Below are 21,941 nucleotides of genomic sequence, written 5' to 3'. Positions count from 1 at the left end.
TCTTATGATCCATCATATAGTGTATCTTGAACATCCTCAGTATGCTCAGAAAGAATGTGTGTATTCTACAGTTGCTAGGTGCAGTGATCTATAAATATCAATTAGGTCAAAGTGGTTGATAATGGTATTGTTCATGTCATGTATATCTTTATTGATTTTTTTGGTCTAGTTATTTTATCAGTTGCTGAAAGAGATCTGTTAAAATATCCATCTATGAGAATGGAAATTCTCATATGGAAACTGTTTCTTTCTTCCTTATATTCTGTCAATTTTTGCTTCATGTATTTTGTACTATACACATTTATGACTATTAGATCTTCCTGTTGATTTGATATCAATAGGCAATGCCTCTTTGCACCTACTAATACAGTGATATTAAATTCTACTTTGATATTAATATAGCTACTTATCTTCTTATGCTTACTATATATGTTTTATCCACTTACTTTCAACTTATATTTATATGGGTTCAGTCTTTGTATTTTAAATGCATCTCATATAGATAGAGCACATGGTTAGTCTTTTTATCCATTCCAACAATTTCTATCTTGCAACCGGAGGGCTTTACACTTTTTTTTTTTTTTTTTAAAATACGGAGTCTCGCTCAGTCACCCAGGCTGGAGTGCAGTGGCACGATCTTGGCTCACTGCAACCTCTGCCTCCTGGGTTCAAGTGATTCTCCTGCCTCGGCCTCCTGAGTAGCTGGTACTACAGGTGCCTGCCACTAAGCCCAGCTAATTTTTTTGTATTTTTTAGTAGAGATGGGGTTTCACCGTGTTAGATAGGATGGTCTCCATCTCCTGACCTTGTGATCCGTCAGCCTCCGCCTCCCAAAGTGCTGGGATTATAGGCATGAGCCATGGCACCCAGCTGGCTTTACACATTTAATTACTGACACCTTGGGTTTAGGTCTACTGTTTTATTATTTCTTTTCTGTTTGTTCTCTCCGTGTTTTATTCTCTAATTCCTCTTTTCCTTTTTCTTTTGGAATATATGAATATATTTTAGAATCCCATTTTAATTTACCATTGGCTTCTAAGTTATTTTGCTAGTGGTTGCTTGAAGGAGTTACAATACACAACCTTAACTTCTCACAGTCTCCTTAAGCTGGTATTGTAGCACTGTGGCTATACAATCTTTGTCTAGACTAATGTCCAGCAGAATTTCCCCTATGTTTTCTTCTAGCAGTTATATAATTTACCTCTTTTGTTTAGGTCTGTAATCCATTTTGAGTTGATTTTTGTACATGGGGAGAGATAGGGGTCTAGTCCCATTATTCTGCATGTGGTTATCCAGTTTTCCCAGCACTGCTTATTAAAGAGGGAGTCCATTCCCCAATGTATGTTCTTGGCATCTTGTCAAAAATCAGTTGGCTGTAAATAAGTGGATTTATTTCTGGGTTCTCTTTTCTGTTCCATCGATCTGTATGGCTGTTTTTATACCAACATCATGCTGTTTTGGTTACTACGGCCTTGTAATATATGATTTTTTTCTGTTTCTATGAAAAATGAAATTGGTGTTTTGATAGGGATTGCACTGAATCTGTAGGTTTCTTTAGGTAGTATAGTCACTTTATTACATTAATTATTCTGATCCACGAGCATGAATATCTTTCCTGGGTCCTCCTCAGTTTCTTTCTCAGTGTTTTGTACTTTTCCTTGCAGATGTCTTTCACCGTTTCAGCTAAATTTATTCTGAAGAATTTTATTTTTATAGCTGTTATAGATGGAATTTCCTTCTTAACTTTTCAGCTATTTCATCATTGGTGTATAGAAATGTTACTGATGTTTATAAGTTGATTTTGTATTCTTCAAATTTACTGAATTCATTTACCAGATCTAAGAGTTTTTGGTGGAGTTTGGGTTTTCCTAAATATAAGATCATGCCATCTGCAAATGGGGACAATTTAACTTCCTTTTCTGAGCTTCTTGAATCTGCATATTTATGTCTTTCACTAAAACAGGAAAATATTTTAGCCATTATTTTTTACAAAAAAAATGTTCATGTCTCATTCTCTCTCTCTTCTCCTTTTGGATATCCAGTGATATGTATGTTACACTGTTTGATATTGTCTTATAAGTCTCTGAGGCTCTATTCCCTTTTAAATTATCTTTCCATTCTTCAGACTACATTAATTCCTATTGATGTAACTTCAAGTTTAATGACCCTTTCCTCTGTCATCTCCAACCTGCTGTCAAACCCATTTAGTGAATTTTTAAAAATATAAAACTTTTGTAAGCAATTTTAGGCTTCTCCTAACTTTCCTTAATGTTAATATCCTACACAACTACAGCACAATTACCAAAACCAGAATATTAACACTTGCTCAAAACAATGAATTTATCTACTGACCTTATAAGAGTTTTGCCAGTTTCCCCACTAATGTTCTTTTTTTCAGTCCAGGATCCAATCCAAGATTCCACAAAGAATTGTCATACCTCTTTAGTCTCCTCTAATCTGTTTTTCAGTCTTTATATTTGAAATAGCTGTGGTTAGTTATTCTGTAAAATGCCCCTCAATTTTTGGTCTGATGTTTTTTCACAATTTGATGGTGGTTATGCATTTTTGGCAAGCATATCATAGAAGTGATGCTGTGAGCTTGTAAACATATATTATTGTCAGAGGGTACTGATGTTGACATAGCAACATCAGTAGTAGTGATGTTAGTTTTGATAACTTGGTTAAAGTGATGTCTACCAAGGTTTTCACTGTGAAGCTACTATTCTCCCCCACCCTTGTTTTTTTTTTTTTTTTTTAACAAAAAAAGATTATTTTGTGGGAAATTATTTTGAAATTATGCAAATATCCTCTTTCTCATCATACATTTGTCCACTAATTTTTGCACCCACCAATGATTCTCTCCTGCAATATTTATTACTTTGATTTTTGCCTAATGGTGATTTTTCTGTTTTTCAGAAACCATGACCTGGACCCTGGTCTTCTGAGTCCCTGACCAGGACTTCCGTTCCTATAAGTTAAAATGATGTGTCCTCATTTTCTTAAGCTGACAAATGAAACAAAGCAACAATTTTGTGACTTTAATTTTATAAGTTTAATAGTATTACTTTGGTAAGATATACTGAAAAACACTTAATTAAAAGATTTTATAACTTCTTGACATGTCATTGTAAATTATTTAATGAATACACTGATAAATTGTATGTATGTATTTTTGGGAACCAAGGAGATTATTAATTGAAAAATGATATACTAACCTTAAAAATGAGCTGTCCGTTAAGTAAAATAATAGAAAGTTAGCTTGGGATTTAGGAGACCTGAATTTGTATCCCAGTTACATTGGTAACAGGCTGTATAACTTGGGCAAGTATCCAACCCCACATATTTCCCATCCCTCTCCTCTTCTGAAGTCCATTATCCTCATCTATAAAATGAGTGGACTGAAATAGACTACACATTATGAAGACCTCCTCTCCAGTTTTGAAATTCTGTGTCAGTAAGACATATGGCACAGTAGACATAAACAGAGTTCACACTTTTATTGAAGGAAAAGGCAATGTGTCCTAGACATGCTGAGCAAGTACCATACTATATAGTGAGGAAAGAAGGGAACAGGATGCAACTGGAAGAGTACTGTTACCTGTAGTGTTGAGGGATTTTTGCTCCTATGTAATTAACTATGGAGTCTATGTTCTGGCAACTCAATATAAAGAAACAATGTGGTGAATGGAGAGTTCTAGGCCTTGCTGCTGTAAAGAAAATCAACAGGCATCTGGACGTCTCTGCACATGACTAAGTGAAAAACAATCCCCTTGTTGTAAGGTTGCACTTAGATTTCCTTTGTTTGTATCCAGGGCTTTCTTGTCACCTTCTGAAGAGCTCACCAGCAGCCTCTGAGATTCAACAGTATCATATCAATTATTTAAGGTTAGTACATCACTTTTCAATTAACAATCTCCTTGGCTCCCAAAAATACATACACACAATTTATCAGCGTATTCGTTAAATATTTCATAAAGAACAGGTCACTATGAATTAAAAATAAGACTGCTAATAAAATATTTAATGCCTTTTAAAATGCAATGAAACATCGAGAAATTGTAAATCTTTTAATTAAGTGCTTTTCAGTATATCTTACCAAAGTAATACTATTAAACTTATAAAATTAAAGTCACAAAATTGTTGCTTTGTTTCATTTGTCAACTTAAGAAAATGAGGACACATCAATTGAGCTTATAGGAAGGGAAGTCCTGGTCAGGGACTCAGAAGACCAGGGTCCAGGTCATGCCTCTGCCACTAGGTAGCTCTGTGATCCTTTTCCATATCTCAATTTGCTCATCAGTATATTGGACTGTTTAGATCTTTCCCAGCATTAAAAGCTTATCTATCTATTTTCACAGCACTCAGTAGTACTTTCACTGGTCTTTTTTTTTTTTTTTTTGTAAAAAAACATAAATTTTCTTTATCATTTTTAGGTGCATATTACAATATTGTTAACTATATGCACATTGTTGTAAAATGGATCTCTAGAACTTTTTCGTCTCACGTGACTGAAACTCTAAACCTATTACACAACTCTGTTTCCCCCTCTCCTTGGTCCCTGGCAACCACCATTCTACTTTGTTTCTATGAGGTTGATTCTTTTAGATATGTCATTTAAGTAGAATCATGCAGTATTTCTCTTTGTAATTGGCTTATTTCACTTATAATGTCATCAAGGTTTATACATTACAGCATATGACAGAATTCCCTTCTTTTTAAAGGTAGATTAATATTCCATTGTTTGTACTGTTGTCCCTCACTATACACAGGGGATTGGTTCAGCGCTCTCTGTGTATACCCAAATCTGCATATTCTCAGTCCTGCAGTCAGCTCTGTGGAAGCTGCATATATGAAAAGTCAATCCTCCATATGTGTGGGTTTTTGTATCCCATGGATACTGCGTTTTTGATCCATGTATGGTTGAAAAAAAATCTATGCATAAATAGACCCATGCAGTTCAAACTTGTGTTGTTTAAGGGTCAATTATATATGCCACATTTTCTTTATCCACTCATTTGTTGATGAATATTTAGGTGTTTCCACCTCTTGGCTCTTGTGAATAATGCTGAGGTGAACATGGCAGTGCAGATATCTAGTCAAGATCCCAATTTTAATTATTTTGAATAAATACCCAGAAGCAGGATTGACGAATCATATGGTAGTTCTGTTTTTTATTTATTTTTTTTGAGGAACTTCTGTACTTTTTTCCTTAGTGGCTGCACCAAAAGTGCAAACGTTTCCAATTTCAACACACTCCCACCAATACTTATTTTCTGATTTGTTTTATAACAGCCATCCTAACAGGTATGAGGTGATATCTCATTGTGGTTTTGATTTGCATTTTCACAGTGATTAGTGATTTTGGTCATCTTTTCATATACCTGTTGTTCGTCTGTATATTTTCTTTGAAGAAATGTCTGTTTAAGCCCTTTGCTCATTTTTAATTGATTATCATGTATTTTTGCTATTGAGTTGTAGTTCTTTACATATTTTGGATATTAACTTCTGACTTATTCCATTTGAGCTGCTATAAAAAAATACTGTTATAAACAACAAACAAAATTTATTTCTCACAGTTCAAGAAGTTAGGAAGTCCTGAGATCAAGATGCTGGCAGAAGTGGTGCTTTCTGGTTCATAGAAGGCGCTTTCCAGTTATGACCTCACCTGACAGAAGGGGTAAGGCAGCTCTCTGGGGCATCTTTTATAAGGGTTCTGATCCTATTCATGAGGGCTTTGCCCTCAAGATTGAATCACTTTTCAAAGGCCCCTCCTCCTAATTCCATCACAGTGGTGATTAGGTTTCAACATATGAATTCTGGGGACACAAACATTCAGCCCATAGCACCCTTTTATCAGACATGGTTTAAAAATATTTTCCTTCATTCTGTACATTGCCTTTCTGCACTGTTTATTGTTTCCTCTGATGCGGAAGCTTTTTAGTTTAACATAGTGTCATTTATCTATTTTTGGCTTTTGTTGCCCCTGCTTTGGTGTCATATCCAATAAATCACTGTCAAGATCAATGTTATGAAGGTTTTCCCCTATGTTTTAATTTGGAGTTTAACAAAGTTCAAGTCTTACATTTAAGTGTTTAATCAGTTTTTAGTTTATTTTTGTGTATGGTGTAAGATAAGGGTCCAATATCATTCTTTTGCATGTGGATATCCAGTTTTCCCAACACAATTTATTGAAGACTATCTTTTTCCTGCTGTGTATTCCTGGCAATCTTGTCAAAGATCAGTTAATTGGCACTTTGAATATATCCCTCCACTCCCTTCTGGCCTGCAGGGTTTCTGCTGAGAAATATGTTGATAGTCTTATGTCTGTTCCCTAGTAAACGACAAGTCACTTTTTTGTTTTCAAAATTCTCTTACTTCTTTGAGAGTTTTGACAATTTTATTATAATGTGTCTTGGTGTGTGTTTCTTTATGTTGATCTTATTTAGGGTCCTTCAGGCTTCTTGAAACTGGATGTCCATTTTCTTTCCCAGATTTGGGAAGTTTTGGGCCATTATTTAAGTAAATTTTCTGCCCATTCCTTTCTGTCTTCTTCTTGTGAACTTTCCATAATGTGTATATGGGTTGGCTTGATGGTATGCCACAAATCCCTTAGGCTTTCATCACTCTTTCTCATTCTTTTTTCTTTTTTTTCCTCTGGGTGGATAACGTCAAATAACTTGTCTTGAGTTTGCTGTTTCTTCTGCTTCACTGAGTCTGCTGTTGAACCCCTATTGTGAATTTTTCAGTGCAGTTATTATATTCTTCAGTTCCAAAATTTGTTGGTTCTTTTTTTGTGTGTGTATTTTCTGTCTCTTTGTTGATATTCTCATTTTGCTCATACATTGTTACCTTTAGCTCACAGAGCATCTTTATGAGGGTTATTCTGAATCCTTTGTCAGGTAATTCATGTCTTTGTTTCTTTAGGGTTGGTTTGTGAAGATTTATTTTGCTCCTTTCTTTGGGCCATGTTTCCCTGTTTCTTCCTACGTCTTGAAAGCTTTGTTGGGATCTGTGCACTTGACAAAAAAAGCCACTTCTTCCAGTGTTTATGAACTGGGTTTTGTAGTGTGGAAAACCCTCACTAATCAGCTCAGCTAGGGGTTCCGGGGACCTCTGCAAACTTTGGTGGGGATACAACTTCTCTAGGCCTATGTATGCACTTTCTCAACTAGAGATGCTTGCTGCTTTCTTATTCAAGTGATCATAATCTCTTCCTTCTGCTGGTATCTGTCTTTAGCACTGTGATATGGTTTGGATTTGTGTTCCTGCCCAGATGTCATGTTGAATTGTAACCTTCAATGTTGGAGGAAGGGCCTGGTGGGAGATGATTGGATCACAAGGAAGATTTTCCCCTTGCTGTTCTTGTGATAGTGAGTTTTCACAAGATCGAGTTGTTTAAAAGTGTGTAGCATCTCCTCCTTCACTCTCTTCCTCCTTCTCCAGCCATGTAAAATGTACCTGCTTCCCCTTCGTCTTCTGCCATGATTGTAAGTTTCTCAAGGACTGTACAGCCTGCAGAACTGTGAATCAATTAAACCTCTTTTCTTTATAAATTACCCAGTCTTAGGTAGTTCTTTATAGCAGTGTGAAAATGGACTAATACACATTGTATGTTCTCTAGTTTTATGGCAGCAAGCCTCCCTGCTCTTTGTTCTTCTCACCAGCATCCAAAGTATGCTAGCCCCAAGTCAGGCAAGACAGATAGCAGTCTCTCAGGCAGACTTCCAAAAAGCTGGGATATTGTACACATGCTCCACTCTTCTCTCTCCCTCCCAGAGAAGCTGAGAGTTGGGTGTCTTTTTTTTCTTTCTTTTTTTAAAGACAGGATCTCACTCTGTTGCTGAGACTGGAGTGCAGTGGCACAATCATGGCACACTGTAGCTTTGAACCCCTGGGTTCAAAGTATTCAAGGTATGATCAAATTAAACTTCTTCCCCCACATCCTGGCTAACCCGGTGAAACCCCGTCTCTACTAAAAAATACAAAAAATTAGCCGGGCGAGGTGGCGGGCGCCTGTAGTCCCAGCTACTCGGGAGGCTGAGGCAGGAGAATGGCGTAAACCCGGGAGGCAGAGCTTGCAGTGAGCTGAGATCCGGCGGCTGCACTCCAGCCTGGGCGACAGAGTGAGACTCCGTCTCAAAAAAAAAAAAACAAAAAAAACCCAAAAAACTTCTTCCCCCAAATATTCCCAATTCCCCCAAGTTAGAATGTATCATTCATTCATCAAATACTGAACAAACACCTATTATGTGCTAGGTACTCTACTAGGTTGTCTGAGCTACTTTGTAGCTCTGATAACATTATAGAACTTCTCACAGCTTCTTATAGTCATTAATATTTGCATATGCAATTTCTTTCTTCCTTAACTGTGGGCTTCTAGAGTGATGGAACTGTGTCCAATTCACCTCTATAACCCAGGCATCTGTACAATGTTTTGGAAATAGTAATTAAAATGAAATACAAGAGTGCCAAAACAAACTCCAAGTGGCTAGAAGAAAAACGTCTCCTAAACCATCTGGGTTTGTGAAACAACCAGAAAGACTGAAGTAGCTGATGATAATCAGTTGTCTTATAAATAACACCAGATCACAATTAATTAGCTTCTTTTATGCTTTTTTCTATTTTTGTTGGAAAATGTATTGATCACTATTTTTTCATCCCTTATTTCAAGGATACTAACAAGTCAGTGGTCCATATTTCAGTTACATGTAAATTAAAACTGGTTAGCAAGAAAAATGAAAATACATTCAAGTGATTTTCAGAAATATAAAAATCACCATCACCAACCACCCCAAACCAGGAAACACATCCTCCTTTACTCACTACCACAAACCCAGTCACAGCAACAATAAGAATCGATGGTGATAAAATAAAGAGCCCAAAAGGAACGAAAAAACTCAGAAAGTGCCATGTATAAGGAAAAAAAGGATAAAATGTGTTTGGCAAACTAATGTCCCAGGATCCCAGTTCCAAACTGAGCAAAATTGATGGGCAGAATAAACATAGAATGTGGTCAAATCCACTGAGAGATTAAAAGCTTTTCTGAGGTCAAGAAACCTTGGGTTACAATGAAGGTTATTCAAAGGGAACTAGGGCTTTCAAAGAAGAAGAAAATGATCAAGGTACTTACCAGCTCCAGGCCCACAGTTGGTACTTAATAAATGATAGCTATTATGAGGAGCTGAGAACTAACTCAAACGTCCCTCTTTCATGATGTCCCAGGGAGAATCACTGAATATCTTTCTCTGTGCTCCCAGAGTACTCTATACAGGCTGCCATCATATCATTTACTGTATGTACTAGGGTCCGAATGCTGTGTCCCTCCCAAATTCACATGTTGAAATATAATGCTTAATGTGATGATATCTGGAGACAGGGCCTGTGGGAGGTAATTTGGTCATAAGGATGGAATTCTCATGAACAGGATTAGTGCCCTTATAAAAAGAGGCCAGAGAATTAGCTTGCACTCTTTTCACCATCTGGGGATAAAGTGACAAGTCAGCAGTTTGAAACCTGGAAGAGGGCCCTCACCATAACCTGACTATGGTGGTACCTTGATCTTGAACTTCCAGACTACAGAATGTGAGAAATAAATTTCTGTTGTTTATAAGCCACTCAGTCTATGGTATTTTGTAATAGCAGCCTAGACTAAGACAATATGTCATCTATATTATGACACATGACATCTATATATATGCAGAACCAAGATTCTTTCTTTAAGTCTTCTTGTTCATTCCTTCACATTCCAAATGCCATTCTCTTTCATTACTTGTTCTGTTCAAAGTAATGTCTCTTCTTCCACCACCAACACAGAATAAGCTTCATGGAGTAAATTCTTCCAGATGATGCAGTATAAAATGATAGGAGAGCATGAAGTTTTTTTTTTCATTCTTGTTTTGAAATAATACTAAGTAAACAAATATGTTGTAAAAATAGAGCATTCCTTTAACCCAGTGTCCCTTACTATTAACATCTTACAAAAACGTAGTATAATAATTGAAAGGAGGAAATTAACATTGAGCCGATAAAACAGACTGTTCTATAGATCTTACTTGAATTTCCAAGTTTTCCCATTGATGTCCTTTTTGTGGTCCAGGATCATACATTACATTTAATTGTTATGTCTCGTTACTCTCCTCCATTCTGTGACAGTTCCTCACTTTTTCCTTGTCTTTCATGATATTGACGTATTTGAAAAACATTAGTCAGTTATTGTGCAGAATGCCCCCAACTTGGGTTTGACACACCTAGCTCTGATTCTTGGCTTTCTGATTTAATATCTATGTAGCCTTGGGCAAGTCAACCTCTCTGGGACTCAAGTTTCCTCATCTGTGAAATGGAATAGTAATACTGACTTTAACAAGCTGTTTTCAAAATTAAATGAAGCAAATATATTAAAATGCCTGGGATATAAGGCCATACAAAAAATGTTATCTTTTCTCCTTGTGCTGCCTTTCAAATATTTCTGATAGAATTTTTTTTTTTGCTAAAATATCTTACTCATATTTTAATGCCTTATTTTTTAGACAAAATCATATATAATGTAGCCTTTGATTGATGACTATCATCACTATAAAAATCCATTGCTATATTGTGCAACAGTTCCAGATCTGTATTTTTGTTGCTTTCCCTTATTGCTATTCCCTCTCAATGTCAATATGTCTGATTGTAAGGGTTTCATAATTCCATTTCTGATTTTCAGCTTGCGATGTATCAAAATTCATTTATTCACCCACACATACAGACAATGATGTACTGAATCTACTAAGTGCCAGGTCCTATGTTAGCATCTTGGAGATAGTGATAACTTACTTCCTGTCCTCATCGATTTTATGGCTAGTGGGGGAAACTGACAAGAAAATAGTTAGATACAGTTCAATGTGATCAATTCTATCAAAGATGTTAATACCTAAAATCACATAAGAAGTATACTTAACTTGAATTTGGGGGAAGAGTCAGGCTGGGGAAGATTTCATGAAGAAGGTAACATTAAGCCTTGGTTAAGGACTGCAAAATGCATAGGAATGAACGAGATAGAGGCAAAGGCTTGTAGTTTAAGGAAGAGTTATTAGAGCTGTGTGCTGAGTAAAAGTAAATCAGTTCTGAAAAATAAATCTCTTGTGTTATAAACTTGCAGATTGAGAGCTATTTTGTGCCGATACCTCAGGGACTTAGAAACTTCACCAGGAAACTCCTGGCGACTCCAGTTGACATACTTAAACCTTTGGCTGTTATATTGAGCTTACCTCTTTCAACATCTGTGAACTGAAGTAAAATTTAAGGTGACAATTGGCTGCTTGTTCCCATTTCAACAATATAACAAGTTTTCCCCTTTCTAACAGAGGAGTTTTCTTTTCTAAAATAATCTAAATATGCATCAAAAAGTCCTCTTAAACTGACCCTTTTAACTTAACCTGGCAAGAGAGGTTTTGAGGCTTTCCTAACATTCTTCCTTTCTACAGTACTCATTCCTGTGGCTTTAGAGGTTTGGCTTTGCATCCAACTGATTCCAAAGACCCAGTCTATGTAAATCTGTAACCTTAGCAAGTGTTATAAGTCTATTATCCATTAAATATTGGAACTTAAAAGAATTCAGTGCAAAAATTTCAAATTATTAAGTTTGTCTGCCAGTCTCTATTCTCACAGTCATCTTCACTTTCTTCTTTTTTTTTCCCCCATCTGGAGAGTAAATAAGTTGAATTCTTTCAGTTTTCTCCACAGGGACTATTTCTCAAACGTCAACTGCTTCTAACTCAAAGCAATATTACATACCGTCAACTGGTGTATCAGGAGGTCCATTAAGAAGGTAATCTTGTTACTAAACAGAACATCAGTGCAGTTTTCTGAACAGTTATTGCAGGTGAGGTTGTAAACATTGATTGCATTGCAGAGAGACCTAAAAGAAGGAGAAAAACACCACTTACAAAACCCGAGCAGCTCTTCTTTAAACAATTAAAAATACATAAAATGAATGGTACGAAAGCAACAGGCATGAGATGGAAATCACTCTAAAAAACCAAGCCAAATACTATTAGGTACAAGACCCATCAGCTAGATATAAAAGCTTATAATTTTCACCCAAAGCCCAGTGTTCATTGGTACGTAATAACTCTTACTAATTTCTATTAGCTGCAGTTGCAGAGAATGGAAACATATTTACTAGTCTATGACAGTTTCTGAATACTCTAAGACTAGATGTCATCCAGGAACTTTGGTTCTTCAAATAATACCCAGAAAAAAAAAAGGAAAAGGGCTCTATCAAAGTTTCTGTTGCCAGATCTCCTGCTCCAGGACAAGGAAGATCATGGAAGAAGAGAGCACCCATAAGGAGAAACCAGAGGCTCTCCATGTAAGATAAGACCCCAGAGTTCTAGGGAGTGGACACCACACTGCTTGGAGGCGGAACATGGATGAGTGCCTGAGCAGCTGAGGACATCTTTCCAAGAGCGTAAAAACTGGCCTGTGTGGGCCCAAACAGTTTAAGGTCAAACTGATCAAAGAAATGTTTTTCTCTAGGAGGCTTAAAATATGCTGAAAAAAACTATAAAGCACCTAGAGCCTGAGCAATGTGAAGAAGGGGCAAGAATAACCCCAGCCCAACCAAAGTCTGCCTGCTGCTGCATTCCTGCATCCTTGGCCTATGTCCTGCCGCATCACTGCCATGCCCAAGAAAAAGCTGAAGGGGATGCTAAAGGAGACAGAGTCAAGGTGAAGAACAAGCCAGAGAAGATCCGCAAGGTTGTTTGCTTAACCTGCTCCTCCAAAGCCAGAGCCCAACCCTAAAAAGGACCCCGCAAAGGAGAGAGAGGAGGTACCCAAAGGGAAAAAGGAAAATGCTGACACTGGCAGGGAGGGGAATAACCTTGCAGAAAATGAAGATGCCAAAACAGACCAGGCAGAGGAAACTGAAGGTGCTGGAGATGCCAAGTGAAGCGTGTGCATTTTTGGTGACTGTGTATTTCTGGTGACTGTATAGTTTGAAATACTATTTTTATCAAGTTTTTAAAAAATGCAAAATTTGTTTAACTTTTTTCCTCCTGCCTCAGCTTCCCCAGTAGCTGGGATTACAGGCACCTGTCACCATGCCCAGCTAATTTTTGTATTTTTAGTAGAGATGGGGTTTCATCATGTTGGCCAGGCTGGTCTCAAGCTCCTAATCTCAGGTGATCCACCTGCCTCAGCTTCTTAAAGTGAGCCACCATGCCCGACCTTGATTTACTTTTTTAAAGCTATGTTGTTAGCACACAGAACACTTTACTGTTGTATTGTGGTAAAGGGTCATAGGTTACTAATAGAATGTCTCTGATGCTGGATTGATGTGGGGAAAACACCTTTCCCTTCCCATTTTGAGAGATTTCCTCTTGACTCCCAGGAGGAGGGATTCCATGACTCTGAGACATGTAGCCACCTTGGCACAAATCCCTTGTGGTATGAAAAAACAAATTGGTTGTTATGTCCTCTTCTCCCTCATCATCTTCAACACAGACTTAACTCCCTTAAACCCAAACTCTGTTGGGCCCTGACCCTCCAGTAATTGGTTACCAGTGTGTCAGGCAATTAGACTTTACAGTGGTGCCACTGAGATGGAGCACCCCAAAGAGTAGAGTTTCCACTTCTAGACTGTGGATTTTCATATTTTCAGATAAATTCTTCCATTTTTATTTCATTTCCGGGAAGTCAGGGTCAGTTCATGAAAAGCTGTTAAACAACATGTAAATGTGAAATGTCAACCCTCACTCTAACCTTTCCGTTCAGAGCATCAAATGAAGATCTTATGGTGTTTTATAGTGGCTTTTTGATTTTGGTAGTCCATTGAAGAAGGGAGTTTGAAAGTTGTTGTACACTGTTAATGATTATCTGCCCATGTCCTGCCTGAAATACTCTGATTGTTTATGGAAAGTAACTTTAATAAAGCTGGATATAGTTTGGCTTGGAAAAAAAATAATATGTAATTGTTCAAAGAAACTTTTAGAGCAACAAGCTCAATGGGCACGACAGATTCCTGGATGTTTTGAATACTGTGACTAAAATCTCCATTGCTTGAGTGACCAATGTTTATTTTGGTCTGTCTGACTAAATAAATCTCCTGCTTAAGTTCTAGGTAAAAATGTATTGATTTAGTTCTATACAACCCAGTCTCTAGGACAGTTCTTAAACATGTGATTCACAGAACAGCACTATTGGGAACCTGAATAAATACAAATTCTTAAGCTCTACCCCAGACCTAGTAAATGGAAGCTCTGGGGATTTTAACAAGTTCTGCAGGTAATTCCGCTGCATATTCAAGTTAGAGAACCACTGCTCTAGGATAGGGGTTCTGTATCTTGACTAGGCATTAGGATCACCTGTAGTTTTATTTTATTTTATTTTTATTAGTTTTTGAGGCAGGTTCTCTGTCACCCAGGCTGGAGTGAGGTAGAACAATCTTGGCTCACTGCAACCTCTGACTCCTGGGTTCAAGCTATTCTCCCATCTCAGCCTCCCAAGGAGCTGGGATTACAGGCGTGTGGCACCACACCCATCAAATTTTATATTTTTAGTAGAGACAGGTTTCCTCTTGTTGGCCAGGCTGGTCTCGAATTCCTGGCCTCGTATGATCCACCCACCTCAGCCTCCCAAAGTGTTGAGATTACAGGCATGAGCCACCATGCCTGGTACCTGTAAATCTTCAAAAATATATGCTTGCCTGAATTCTTCCCTTGGTGATACTAGTTGGGAGATGGGGTAGGCTCCTGACATCTGAATGTTTCAAAACCTTTATGGGCAATTTTGATGTGCAGCCAGAGTTACTCGTTCATTCAACAAATATCTAACTTCCTATGATGTTCCAGGTATTGTGCTAGGTGGATAAGACAGGCAAGTTCTCTGTCCTTATGGAGCTGATGCTCTAGTGGGAGAGAGATGGTGAAGAGAGCCCTTGTTATACTTGTGATCATCTGTCTGATACAGCTGTATACTGCTTCACATAATTGATAGGTTCCTGAAAAAAGGGGACAGTAGAATATACTGGTTAAGACTACAGACACTGGAGTAAGATACTAGTTAGAATCCTACTTCTACCATTCAAGATTTTAGCAAGTTAGTTACTAATTTCACATAATAGCATCCATTTTTTCATCTATAAAACTGGAATATCTAAACTTTGTATGACTGTCGTGGGAATTAACTGAAGTAATAGATGTAAAGTACTTAGGACAGTACCTAGTACATGATTAAGTACTTAATAAATGGTAGCCCTTTTTAGGGCTATTAGTCTATTATTTGGGTTATTAATCTTATTCTTAATGAATAAGGTATAAATAATATGTTAATATATAGAATCAAATTAAAGCATGCTACAGATGCTTATTTCCAGGTTAGTAAAGCACAGTGCTTCCCAAATTTTTTTCATGGTATGCTGACATAAATGCTGAAAGGACTAAGTTGATGCGAGCCAGGAGGAGATTAACCTGTTTCCAGCCTTACCGAATTTTTCTGAGCAATGAAAAAAAAAAACCTTGACCCACATCTACCACATTTATGACGTATCAGTTGGAGGTTCTATCTAGCAAATTCTTCACAGATGTCAACCAGCAACACTTCATTTATTTGATAACATGTATAAATTTTCAAGAGTATTTTTCTATTTAATTTAAAAATAATGTGTATTTATGCTGATAAAAATCGTTTTAAAAATAATTGTCATAAATCTGGGAAAGAGAACCACAAAGAAATAGTAAAATACTATCAAGAGAAAATTTGGTATTTGTACTTCTAGTCTTTCTTAATAAATTTTAAGAAAATTTATTTTCTTAAAATAAATTTATAAGAATTTATTTATTCTTTTTTTTTTTTTTTTTTTTTTTTTTTTGAGACGGAGTCTCGCTCTGTCACCCAGGCTGCAGTGCAGTGGCCGGATCTCAGCTCACTGCAAGCTCCGCCTCCCGGGTTCACGCCATTCTCCTGCCTCAGCCTCCCGAGTAGCTGGGACTACAGGCGCCCGCCACCTCGCCCGGCTAGTTTTTTGTATTTTTTAGTAGAGACGGGGTTTCACCGTGTTAGCCAGGATGGTCTCGATCTCCTGACCTCGTGATCCGCCCGTCTCGGCCTCCCAAAGTGCTGGGATTACAGGCTTGAGCCACCGCGCCCGGCCTTATTTATTCTTATAAATTTATATTTTATCCCATTTTCCCATTTCTTAATTAATATGTAATAATGAACAGTTCTCCATGACATTTAATATTCTTCTATAACACTAGCTTTTAATTTTTTTTGTAAGGCAGAGTCTTGCTCTGTTGCCCAGGCTGGAGTGCAGTGGCATGATCCCAGCTCACTGCAACATCTGCCCACTGCAACCTCTGCCTCTTGGGTTCAAACAATTCTCCTGCCTCAATCTCCCGAGTAACTGGGATTACAGGCACATGCCACCACACCCAGCTAATTTTTGTTTTTATTGCCATGTTGGCCAGGCTGGTCTCAAACTCCTGACCTCAGGTGATCAACCTGCCTTGACCTCCCAAAGTGCTGGGATTACAGGCATGAGCCATCATGCCCTGCAGCTTTTAATTTTTAAGAAGAGCAGGGAAATGCTTTCTTCAAACAAAATCTTACTCAGAAGCTTGAACCAAAGAACAGATAAAATCAAGAGTTGCTCTGGCTGAAGCAGAAGCTGGGGACCCAGGGACCTCCCCTGCTCTCCCCTTTCAAAGACCCTTGAAAGCTTCCTTGGAGGCCTGGGGGTGTGTTCCCTTGAGATACAGTGAAAAACTGAGCTAAGATACAAGTAAAATTTAATTTGCTAACTTTTTGAATAGGTGATGATGACCACAGTACAATTAAGCCAAAATAAAAAGAGTGCACTATGAAAAGCTTCTCCTTCTTACTCATGTCTCCCAGCCTCATCTTAGAAATCATCATGGTTACTGGTTTACATATCCTTCCAGAGACAATCTGTGCATATGAAAGCCTTTTATTCTCCCCTACACAAACAATATGCTACAAGATTTGGAGGTTGAATGTGAGTGAAAGACATCTTCCTGTGGCTCTTGGCTGTTACTAGCAAGGTTTGGAATATGAGGCTTTCCTGCAGCAGCATTCTGGGGTCCATTTTCCAGCTTCCTGGGCATCAAAAATCAGTGGGATAAGTTGTACTAATTTCTCATCTGTAGCTTCGGGTACACATTCTGTGGTTTATTGGGTGTAAGAGATAGTTGTTTGTGTGGCATTAGCCACACATTTCCTCCCTAACATGTGTTGGCCTCAGAAGGAGCAGCCCCCTTGTGAATTTGTTTGGTATTGTTTTAGGAGTCAATCTAGAAGTCTGACAACAATTTTCTTTCTCTCTCTCTCTCTTTCTTTCTTTTTTTTTTTGACAGGGTGTTGTTCTGTCACCCAGGCTGGAGTGCAGTGGCATGATCATAGCTCACTACAGCCTCAAACTCCTAGGCTCAAGTGATGCTCCCACCTCAGCCTCCAGAGTAGCTGGGTCTACAGGTGCACACCACGACACCCAGCTAATTTTTCTTTTTCTTTTTTTGTAGAGACAGGGTCTCACTATGTTGCCCAGGCTGGTCTTGACCTCCTGGCCTCAAGTGATCCTTCCTTCCACCTAGGCCTCCCAAAGTGTTGGGATTATAGGCATTAACCAACATACCCAGCCTTCCAAGAATTTTCTAAGTACTTAATGTCTTATAATAAGTTCCTTCTTGGATTAAAATACTTAAACTGAGAAATATTGCATGGTCTTTAAAAGCTAAATAGTGTCTCATCCTGTGGATATAAAAATTTACTTCAATTAATCTCTTACTATTCTGTCCAATTTTCAATGTTACAAATAAAGTTGTTTTAATACAGTCAGAATTCTTAGTTTTAAGCCATGGTGTTGGTGGGGGGAAGCTCAGGTTGTTTTAAATAGAAAGGAAATCAATTGACAGGCTACTTGTGTATATAAAAGAATCTGGAAAATTTAGGTGTTGAAGTTATACTTCCACAACTAATATCCAAAGAACACAACACCAAACTGGTCTGCTGGAAAAAAAAAAACAAAACAAAACACTGGGCACATATGAGACAGACTGAACTAACATTGTGATTTTGAACACTAGATATAGCTGCCTCAAACTCTCCAAAGAATACAGTTTGAGATGTCTTTGCTTCTTTACTTCATTGCCTTCAGAGTGAAAGTCTAGTGTGAGTATGGTGGATTGTAAAACCTTGGTCACATTCCTGTATCTTAGACACAATAAAGACTAGGAAGCAAATACTTGGCACTCTCAGGTTCTATAGCAGGAGAGCCATCTTACATGCTTGGGAATTCTGTAAATATAGGACAATGGCTGAGATGCTGTGCAGGTTAACAGCACAACCCTTGTTTACAACAGCTGCTGAACAAATCATTCTGTACCACTCTGCCTGCTTACCTAGGATAAATTTCCAATAATGACAATTTGAGTCAAAGAATATGAAAATGAAGCCTTTTGATAGATATTATCAATTTAAACTGTCCCCCAGAAAAAAATTTTAATCAATTTATACCCCCAGAAAAAGATTTTTTCCATGCTTTTACCAACGTTAAATAATATCATTAAAACAAATATTCACCAATTTGACAGCTAAATAAAACTAGTATTTTAAAGGTTATTTTTTTTTATTATCAGTATGATTAGAGATTTTTCCCAGTGTTTATTTGCCGTGTCTATTTATGTTTTCTTGCATTATCACGGTGTGCCTTCTACCCGTTTTCTATTGGGGTGTGTTTTCCTTATTTATTTATAAGGCTCTTTACTGATAATATAGATGTGAACCCTTTTGGTCATATTTTAAAAATAACTTTTCCAGTTTATTGCTATCAATTTTGTTTTTTAGGTTTTTTTGTCATAAGTAATTTTTACATTTTTATTTGATACAATCTGCCAAGCTTTTCCTTTAGGACATCTGAGATTTCTGTCAGAAAGGCCATTCTACTTGAATATTATAAAAATATTCTTTTAAATTTACTTCTGGTGCTTTTATGAGCTTTGCCTTTGAATTCACAATATAAACTTGATTTGGGGATAAGGGAAAAAGACATTTACTTTATTATTTTTCTTTAAAATAAAGTTGCTACTTATCGTTATCTTTTTGTTAATTGTTCTAGTTTGCTATTTTAAAATTTGGGGAGGAGGTTTTTATCTTTTAAAAATAATTTATTAAGATTATCTCATTATAAATATGACAAATGGTTAATACATATTGTTAATATTTTTTCCAGCTTTTGTCTTCCATTTTGCTTATGCTATTTTAAAGTTTTTACAAATATACTGAGACTAAATAATTCTATGTAGTCTAACAATTTTTGTAGTTTTCTTTTTCCTGCTTTTTCTTTTGTGTTTCAAAATTATTTCTCACTCTCACTATGAGATGAGGTAATTATTCATTTGTATCACCTTCTAAATTATTCATTTGTATTTATTTTCCTTGAATTATCACTGTGTATGGTAATTTTATGGTTTTCTAATTCACTGCTGATTCATTTAGAATTTATTTTGGTGTGTTGTGTGAGACAGGAGCCTAAATTTATTTTTCCCATGAAGAGGTATTAAATAAACTCTCCTTTCTCCACTGGTTTGAAATGCCATCTTTATCAGACTCTAATCGATAACTATCTATCTTCGTGTCTGTTTCACATTGTTTGTGTATTGTAGCTTTATGGTAGAATTAATATATAAAATTGCAGATCTCTAAAGCCTTTAAAAACATTTTGAGGTATTAAGAATAATATGTGGAACATTACAACTGTATAGTTTATCCTATTTTTTCCCTTTGGGTTTGAACTATATTTATATAAACTTTATTTTTAATTTTTTTGTTTGTTTGTTTTATTCAATGGAATTCCTACTACTTGTTTCAAATCTTTTGTGGGTGATCATGAGGCATAAACAAACAACACATGGTATGGGACTAATGTCCTAATGCCCTCCGTGCTTTACATTATATAGAAAGTCATTTATTGGTAAAGTGTGGAAAGTATATCTACATAATCTTATGCTCACAAAACTCTCCCGAGAAACTTTCACAAAGAAACCACTTTCTGATGAGGAAAATAAAGGAGGAGGGAACCGAAAAACTCAGGGTCAGGAAATACTTGTCCTTTCAGTAAAACTTGTTTGAAAGACAACCTCTATTTGAGGAGTACCTGTCTTAGAAAGATCACTCCTTTGAACCCAGCCTGGGTGGTCTACCCAAGCAGCTTTCCCTGTAATTTTAAACTCAAATGACCAGAAGCACTTTTTAACATCAAACAGAAAGCACCAGATTTTCAAAGTATCTTTTGAGAAGACATTAAAATCTTACTGTCCATCCTGTCAAAACTACACTGTGGTTGGGGGGGTTGAGATAAAGGCTTTCTGCTCCAAAAAATCATAAATATGTGAGTGAATTTTTGTGTAAGTCTTTTCACTGAAAATGTTTCCTCTGGAAAAAAAAACAGAGGATAGGAAAAGCATCATAAAATTGGGTCTTTTGACAATAAGTGCAGGACATATAGAAAAAGGACAGTAATAGAATACAAGTGTAGCACACACCTAAGACATTATGAAATAGTTAAACAGAAAAGCTCCAGGTGATTGCCATGTAGGAAGGTTTTATAATATAACTTAGAAAGTACATAGTTTATATCGTTGTGCAGTTTGCAGTGGTTAAGACTTAAAAAAAAAAAGAAAACCACTGTTCACCAAAATCCATTGTCATACACCTATGTCAAGAGAGCAACCATTTTTAAACAACAATTTCACAAAATCTACATGGGGGAGAGAGAATGGCTTTAAGTTCTGGCACAGTAAAATTCTGTGCCAAGTAGGGATAGCAAGTACTAGGATCACATAAATATGACTGCAAAGAGAAACTTGGTGTTTTTATCAATTATCGTTTTGCCCTCAAGTAAGAATGGAATTGGCCTGATGGGGATAAATGTAAAAGGACAGATCCTCGCAAAACAAAGAAGATGATTAGCAGTGGATATAGTATTAGTTTGATGAGAACTCTCTAGATCGAACCAAACACCCAGACCTGGAGTTTTCCAATTCCTTAGGAAAGGGAGAGACAAATGTTAACACCAGAGCCCCAATGCATATGTAATTTACTGAATATCTTTGGTTTGCACTAAGGATTTAATAAATAGCATACAGTTTATATGCATTTAGTCATTCTCAAATTATGCTTTGTCTTTATAAAGCTCCAAATTAGTTTCTTTAGATATTATTAAAAATAATTGTGTGAAACCAGGGAGCTCTAACTGTGCTTAGAAGTCTAAGGCCTTAAGCGGACCTAAGTCAGTGCCCCGCTCACAGAATGAGATGTGTAATCTAGGCCTGGCCCTCCAGGAATGGCCCACCTAAAAGCACATGCCAGTTCTAGACGCTGAAACTGAGACTTGGGTCAAACCACTGAAAACTATATTCTGTTACATAACCAGCCTAAGTTGCTTCTAGGCAAGATCCTTGTCTCATTCATTCTGTCGGGAGCCCTCATATACTGTGCAGCACAGAGTCTGGCTGAGCACACAGATGTCTAATGAAGGGACAACTGTCTTCCTTGTTTCAAACATACAAGAATGTGCAACTATGGAATATCTTAATACATTAATTAACCACATTCTCCACTATTTTTTTTTTTTTTTTTTTTTTTTGAGACGCAGTCTCGCTCTGTCACCCAGACTGGAGTGCAGTGGTGCGATCTCGGCTCACTATAAGCTCCGCCTCCCGGGTTCACGCCATTCTCCTGCCTCAGCCTCCCAAGTAGCTGGGACTACAGGCGCCCGCCACTACGCCTGGCTTTTTCGTATTTTTAATAGAGACAGGGTTTCACGATGTTAGCCGGGACGGTCTAGATCTCCTGACCTCGTGATCCACCCACCTCGGCCTCCCAAAGTGCTGGGATTACAGGCATGAGCCACCGCGTCCCTCCCACTATTCTACTTTTTAATG

General features: G+C 37.2%; 1 protein-coding gene across 11 annotated transcripts in view; it reads right to left on the bottom strand.

Moving 5' to 3' along the window:
- Nucleotides 1-21,941, bottom strand: part of LOC105491013 (S-phase cyclin A associated protein in the ER) — a 560,926-nt gene that overhangs the window by 113,632 nt on the left and 425,353 nt on the right. For all 11 annotated transcript variants that reach the window (XM_071100885.1, XM_071100886.1, XM_071100887.1 and 8 more), the window contains one exon: nucleotides 11,773-11,896. In XM_071100885.1, the coding sequence (XP_070956986.1) occupies nucleotides 11,773-11,896 (124 nt within the window). The remainder of the gene's footprint in view (nucleotides 1-11,772; nucleotides 11,897-21,941) is intronic.

The sequence above is a fragment of the Macaca nemestrina genome, chromosome 7, assembly GCF_043159975.1.
Source record: "Macaca nemestrina isolate mMacNem1 chromosome 7, mMacNem.hap1, whole genome shotgun sequence".
NCBI classification, from domain to species: Eukaryota; Metazoa; Chordata; class Mammalia; order Primates; family Cercopithecidae; genus Macaca; species Macaca nemestrina.
This window is presented reverse-complemented; position numbering and strand designations above follow the sequence as displayed.